Raw genomic sequence first — 6,911 nt, 5'->3', positions numbered from 1 at the left:
TAAAGTACCTAATACTACACATTAACTAAATAAAAAAATAAAAATAAAAAAACGTATTTAGATCAAATGCACTGACTATAAGCAAACACAAACCAGGCGCTATCGGCAAGATGCAGAAATGGCTGCGGAGCAGAGCACAGGTCTCTTCCGACCATGTGATTGGCTGGGAGCTAACTAGGCTCGTGTGTTTGTCATAAACTCGGTATTTGTAGGACTGGTTGCCGTGGAAACGTCAGAGCCTGCTGGTGAAAAAGCTTATTTCTCAATACGGTGGTTGATACATGCATAATAAATATAAATCACACGTTTCCCTACCCAGTTTGAACACTTAGCTGACTTGATAACATGCAAGTACAGGTAACTGCATTACTTTAGTCGGGAGCTAGCTAGGCTTATGTGTATTTTAGTAGGCCTAGCGTTAGTTGTGAAACTGCTGGTGAAAATTTCGGTGGTTGGAAACATCCATAACGCTGACTTGATAACATGGGGAGAAATCTTCCGGAACACGTGGGATCGCAGATCTATGTGGGTATGTTCCTTTCTACAGCCGGCGCACGATTTGGTAAGATGCTATGACGACAGGCCAGGGAGGCGTGCGCATCCCACCCACCCGGCCCGCTGCAGGCAAAGGCCGGCGTACAAATGGTACGGACCCTGTGATTCAGTTTCACTTGGGGTGTACATGCTATGAAACATTGGAAGGTCTTACTGGAGTATGGTTGTGTGAAGTCAAACAAACTATATATGAACGCGCACATCCTTCAATTCAATTGGTTCGTATAGATAACCTAACGTTAGCTTCATCCTATTTGTCGGAATACGAAGCAGCAGGTGTGGGTGTCATAAAACGCCCAAGTGTCAGATTTTGCAATACTCACATTGCCACACTTGCAAACACGTTAATTTATTTTGCTGGCCGTGGTAGCAGTCATGGACAATTTAAAAGAAGGATGGTTTACGGAGACATGCACGTTGTGGCCGGGGCAAGCGATGAGTCTCCAAGTGGAAGAGGTCCTCTACCACAAGAAATCAAAATTTCAAGATGTTATGGTTTTTAAGAGGTGAGTACTTAAGCTAGATAACTTGGCTACCAAGCTATGCTAACTAACTATTAGCGTTAGCTAGCAATGAGCAGCCTGACCCTAGCGCCAGCTAAAGTTTATCCATATGCTAACTTTACTTGTGATTTGTTCCTTTGCCCCACGTTTTTGTCAATGAATGAGCTCGTTGGCAACAGACATATAGCGAGGGTCTCTCCAGGCTTGTTAAAGAGTAACGGTAAACGTTAATGACAGGCTAACAACAATGGCTAACAATCATGTGCTACACAGCCAGCAAACGCTACCCAAGGTAGCAAGTTTAGCTAGGAGGTTAGCAAGGTCTCAGCTGAGTCGCGCATACTGTGCTGTACTTTGCAGTAAAACCTACGGGAACGTCCTGGTGCTGGATGGAGTTATACAGTGCACAGAGAGAGACGAGTTTTCCTACCAAGAGATGATTGCCAACCTTCCTCTGTGCAGCCACCCCTGTCCCAAGAAGGTATTCTTTACTCACAGATTTATTGTGAAAATATCCAAAAATGAGACTCCATTACCTGACTAAGATGACTTATGGTTATGTGTCCATTCATGGTAGCTGTCGCCCATCTCTTTGCAGGTGCTGATCATTGGTGGTGGAGACGGCGGCGTGCTGAGGGAAGTAGTGAAGCATCCGCTGGTGGAATCAGTGGTTCAGTGTGAGATAGACGAGGTGTGTGTGACAACACTGACAAGGAGTCCAACTTTTCTCCACAGTCTAGAATCTAAACCAATTAAAAACGGTTTGTCCCATACGGCACGTGAGCAATGCCTGTTCATTTCAATGTTGTTTGCTGTGTAGGACGTCATTAATGTGTCCAAGAAGTACCTCCCAGGGATGGCCAAAGGCTACTTCAGTCCCAAGCTCATCCTAAATGTCGGAGATGGCTTTGAATTTATGAAGCAGAACCAGGATGCCTTCGACGTCATTATAACAGATTCCTCAGACCCTGTCGGTAAGTCATCAGTCAGCGCCAGTGTTCATTAAGGTTTTGTGTTGATATCTTTCTTGGCCAACTATTAAAGCTCTGCGTTATAAATCCTCTGTTTCTGCTGCAGGCCCTGCTGAGAGTTTGTTCAAGGAGTCTTACTATCAGCTGATGAAGACAGCTTTAAGGAAGGGTGGGATTCTTTGTTGCCAAGGTAAATTACAAACTTACTTACAAATGCATTAATGGACATGCGTCTCCCTACCTAGAAGAACTGATTACCCCACAAACCTCCATCCGCACTCTCAGATCTGGCAACAGTATGCTCCTTCGGGCCCCCAGTACCCCAAGACAGGCCTAAAAACCTTTTTATTCAGGAAGGCTTATGTGTCACTTTTGTTTAGTGATTATTTTCTTCGTTTTTTATGTTTTGTTTTTAACTCTGTAGCACTTTGAGATTCACTATGAATGAAAAGTGCAGTACAATAAAAAATATTATTATTATTATTAATAAATTCACATTTGAGTACAATTTTAGTTTCCCCCTACTGAATCATATCAGCAATAGTGAAAATCTACAGCTGTAAATGTCTTAATTGATAATTCATGCCAGTAGAAACATTGATAGATTGCCAGTTGAAAAGTCAAAAGAGAAATATTCCTGTAAATTTGGCTTGCTGCACCCCGATTACCTTACTGGCCACTTTGACAAGCTTTGCCAGCCTATTTTTACTGGACAGAGTGAGGCAACCAAACCAAGCCACAATGCAGTAGGTAAAAACAGATTTGATAAAACACTGATAAAACAGAGTCATTAAAACATTGCACACCTTAAACAAATTCATCTTTCTTAAAAAGAACAAGCGCTGCTGGACCCTTTTGCAAACAGCATCAGTGATGGATCAATTTATTGTCAATAGTTCCCAAGTATTTATAATCAGGGACAATCTCAACGTCCTTATCCTGGATGGTAGTGTGAATAATACTGGGCTGTGACCTTCGAAAATCAATAATCATGTCCTTAGTTTTTGACACATTTATCGACAGGTAAGAATCATTGCACCAAGCTATAAAATCATCAACCACAGGTCTGTGCACAGCATCATCATTGTTTAAAAGACTCACAATGACTGAATCATCAGCAAACTTCAAGACATGCCTATTGTCATAATTACTTCTGCAGTCATTTGTGTACAAAATAAAAAGGTGAGAGAACACGGCCCTGGGGGGAACCTGTGGAACAGAATGATCTGGAGGATAAAACACCATTAACTCTGACACACTGTGAGCTATCTGTCAAGAAATCCACTATCCAGCCAACGAGATTTAAGTTCATGTTAAAAAGGAGTTTCTCTGCAAGTAGGTAAGGCTGGATAGTATTGAATGCAGATGAAAAGTCAATGAATAAAAGCCTAGCATGGGTTTTAGGGGCTTCCAGATGTTGGACTAAAAAATGTAACGGGGTTAGTGTCGCATCCTCAACACCTCTGCCTGGCCTGTAGGCAAACTGAAGTGGGTCTAACTGACCTTCCACCTGCTTCAGTATCTCCTGCTTAACCAGCTTCCTAAAGTTTTTCATCACCAAGGAGGTGAGAGCTACTGGTCTAAAATTATTCAAGACTTTGGGGTCTTTACTTTTTGCCACAGGGACAATGGTGGCATGTTTCCATACTTTAGGAACTATTTGCAGCTGAAGAGACTGGGTGGAAATGACTTGGAAAATTTCACTCGGTAGCTTTGCAACAGTAGGTACATCAATTTTAAAAACAGAAGTGTCCCTGACGAGTTCACGCATATTATTAGTTTTTTCATAAAAATTGTCCGAATTAAATCTCAAATAAAAACTGTTTAATTCGTTTGCCAGCTGCACATTCGAAGTAAAACCATTCAAAGAGACTGTATTATTGCATTTATGTAGACCTGTCATCAATTTCATGCCATTCCAGGCAGACTTGAGGTCAGAGTCATTGAATTTGGATTCGATTTTTTTCTTGTATTCGAGTTTCGCCTTTACAATTTCAGCCCGAACTACTTTTCTAATTTCAGCATAAGCAATTTGATCCCCACTTCTGAAAACAGCCTTTTTTCCCGAAGCAGACTTTTCAGTTCCTTGGTGATCCAAGGCTTGTTGTTTGGTTAGAAGACAACCGCTTTGGTTGGGATCACGCTATCTACACAAAAAGAGATATAGCTGCACACTACATCTGTCACTTCATCAATGCTATTAGATGATTCCTGAAAGACGGACCAGTCTGTACAGTCAAAGCACCCCTGTAGGGCCAGAGTGCTATCCTCACTCCACACCTGGACTTCACGTGTCTGCACTTAATCCCTGTGCAGCACAGTCCTATATGTGGGGAGCAGATGCACCACATTGTGGTCAGAGGAACCAAGAGGAGGGCCAGCGACAGACCTGTAGGCCCCCTTAATAGAGCCGTAGCAGAGGTCCAGTGTCCTGTTACCACGAGTGGGACAAGTAATGTGCTGATTAAAACTGCTTAGCGTCTTTTTGCAATTAACATGGTTAAAATCTCAGAGGAAAAAACAAGGGGCATCAGGTGAGATAGATTGAAGTCGCTGCAACACTGCGACGCAAGTTTGACAAGTTGGACTGAGTGGAACATGGAGCTGAGGGATTTTTTTTTAAATAACACTACTTCCTCCTTGCGCCACTTTCCACAGTTTAAATCCCCAGTGTGATTCAAATGGTATTGAAATTAGCTGAATCCTGTGCTATCGATTACTGGGATATTCAAGTTGGGGAAAGGCTGACTGGTAATTCCAGTCAGGTGCTGACTCTCATGAAAGCCAAAACTGTGCTGCTGACACCCCACTTACACCCTTTCAAGTTTGCCAACAGCACTGGTGTTACCGGACTTGTTAAATATTGATGGCTTTTATTAACTCCAAAGGAACTGTTCCGTTTCCATTTGTCAAGTCTATCTCTCCCACCTACTTCCAAGATAGAACAATGCCAAAAAAGGCCGACAGGAAATTAACATGCCCTTTCTTGTGCTCTTCTGTCAATTTCCACAGGAGAGTGTCAATGGCTCCATTTGGAGCTGATAAAGGAGATGCGGACCTTCTGCAAGACCCTATTCCCTGTGGTGGACTATGCCTACTGCACCATCCCCACTTATCCCAGTGGCCAAATTGGCTTCATGCTCTGCAGTAAAAATCCTGTGAGTGTACTTGTCATTCTCCATTTGCCATCCATCACACATCTCATTGTTGCTGGATTACCTATATATGCCAATGGCTCAACTTAAAACCTATTTCACCGTTTTGTAACATAATGCCATATCTGCTTCTCTTTGGCTCTTGGTAATATCCATGAAATGACTAAAGTCACCCTTCACTTTTGAATTAGGAAACAAATTTCCGGGAACCGGTGAGAGAACTGTCAAAAGACGAGGTGGAAAGTATGAACCTTAAATATTACAACCCAGAAATCCACGGGGCATCATTCATCCTCCCTGAGTTTGCAAGAAAGGTAAACGTCATTAAAATGACTAATCTATTGACTGGTTGACTCTAGAGATGGGACAATATGTCGAAATTCAGTATATCACAATACAAAAATGTGACAATATGTATCGTGGGGCAGAAACATGAATCGCAATATTAGCTACATTTCACAAATGAGATCGCTTGCCCATCACAATTTCACAAGCTTTCTATCAAAATTATATTATTTGCACTTTGTAAGGGCATTTTAAAATTGTTGTTTACGTTCTAGCAAGCCAGTTCCATTGCTAGAAAGATTTGTGGCTTAGAAATAAAGATAATTCTGCACACACTTTTATTTATGACTTTGTATCCTGGTCGTATCGAATCGTGAACCCCGTATCGCGTATTGTGAGATAAGCATATCATCCCATCCCGAGTTGACTCTGTATACAATAAAGTATAACTCCCAACTGGTGTCTCATATCTGCTGCGTGTTGCACTTTGTATCATTGACAGGTACTTAGTGAAGCATGACTGGCAGCAACGGACCACCCTGTTCATCCTGGACCTGGCTCTCTGACAACAGAAGTACCACCTCGTTCCACAGCTGCTGCACCTCCTTAACACTCAACACTGTCTGGCTCCGCTGGGGAGAGGACCCAGTGAAGATTTTATGAGGAGGGGGGAAACAAATAAACCAATTAGTGGGGAGTAGGGAGTAGGGGGGTGGTGGGGGGGGATGCAGAGTTTTACAGAGAAAGTGTTAATTCCTTCCAATGCTTCCCTCCTTCCAGTCTTACATGCTTTTTGTGTGTATTTATTTTTTCAGGTATCTTCAGTTGTTTCTTTTTCTTCTGTAACAGTCTTATACCCTGTCAGTCATCTCTTGAGCTCATGTGAAGAACAATTGGATGGATTGGGCTGAATGGGAAGGGCAATGCCGTCACACCCAAACCTTACTCTCTAAAGCAATGTGTTGTTAACCCACAATTAGAATAATTTAATCATAGTGCTAGTGTAACACATTGCTACCCTTTATTATTTCAGTTACTTTCTACTCATAGGAATCTACAAGCTTAACCTGTGTCATAACTGTACATCAAGAGTACTAATGTGTCCTCTAAAACATGAACCCAATAGTGCCTGAGATTGGTTGTTCCATTGTTGAAAGAGAAAAAATACTGTGTCTCCGTCATTCTGTACTAGGCAGATATCATAGTGGAAAGCTCAGGTCTCAAGATTTGAGAGAAATCTCCCTTTAAAATGTCAGCGTTTGTCACCCAGTTAAGACCATATGAGTTCAGATGATGTTGTACATTGCTTATCAATTAGATATTGACAACTTTACTATTATAGTATTGAAATTGTTGTACCTAATATTGACTTCACAAATGTAGTATTGGGAGTTTTATAATCCAAGAAATGACTTTTTCAGATATGTCGATTTATCACCTCA

General features: G+C 41.8%; 1 protein-coding gene across 1 annotated transcript; it reads left to right on the top strand.

The window, feature by feature from the left end:
- The first annotated feature begins 683 nt into the window (after nt 1-683).
- On the top strand, nt 684-6,151 carry srm (spermidine synthase). Its single transcript, XM_071516329.1, has 8 exons — nt 684-1,061; nt 1,419-1,539; nt 1,657-1,749; nt 1,879-2,032; nt 2,136-2,219; nt 5,042-5,187; nt 5,376-5,498; nt 5,972-6,151. The coding sequence occupies exons 1-8, from the start codon at nt 931-933 to the stop codon at nt 5,987-5,989; spliced, it is 870 nt and encodes a 289-aa protein (XP_071372430.1). The 5' UTR covers nt 684-930; the 3' UTR covers nt 5,990-6,151.
- Nucleotides 6,152-6,911: the final 760 nt, after the last annotated feature.

This window comes from Centroberyx affinis, unplaced genomic scaffold (assembly GCF_046629955.1).
Source record: "Centroberyx affinis isolate AG114_WGS23_722 - 3 ecotype Tasmania unplaced genomic scaffold, CSIRO-AGI_Caff_v1 ptg000398l_1, whole genome shotgun sequence".
Classification (NCBI taxonomy): Eukaryota; Metazoa; Chordata; class Actinopteri; order Beryciformes; family Berycidae; genus Centroberyx; species Centroberyx affinis.
Note: the sequence above shows the minus strand (reverse complement) of the source record. Positions and strands in the feature narration are given on the sequence as shown.

Excerpts from the sequence above, each read along its gene's own strand:
- srm (XM_071516329.1), top strand. The coding sequence starts at position 931 with ATGGACAATTTAAAAGAAGGATGGTTTACGGAGACATGCACGTTGTGG. Across the intron at positions 1,062-1,418 it reads GATGTTATGGTTTTTAAGAG|TAAAACCTACGGGAACGTCC; the intron begins GTGAGTACTTAA and ends TGTACTTTGCAG. Across the intron at positions 2,220-5,041 it reads TGGGATTCTTTGTTGCCAAG|GAGAGTGTCAATGGCTCCAT; the intron begins GTAAATTACAAA and ends CAATTTCCACAG.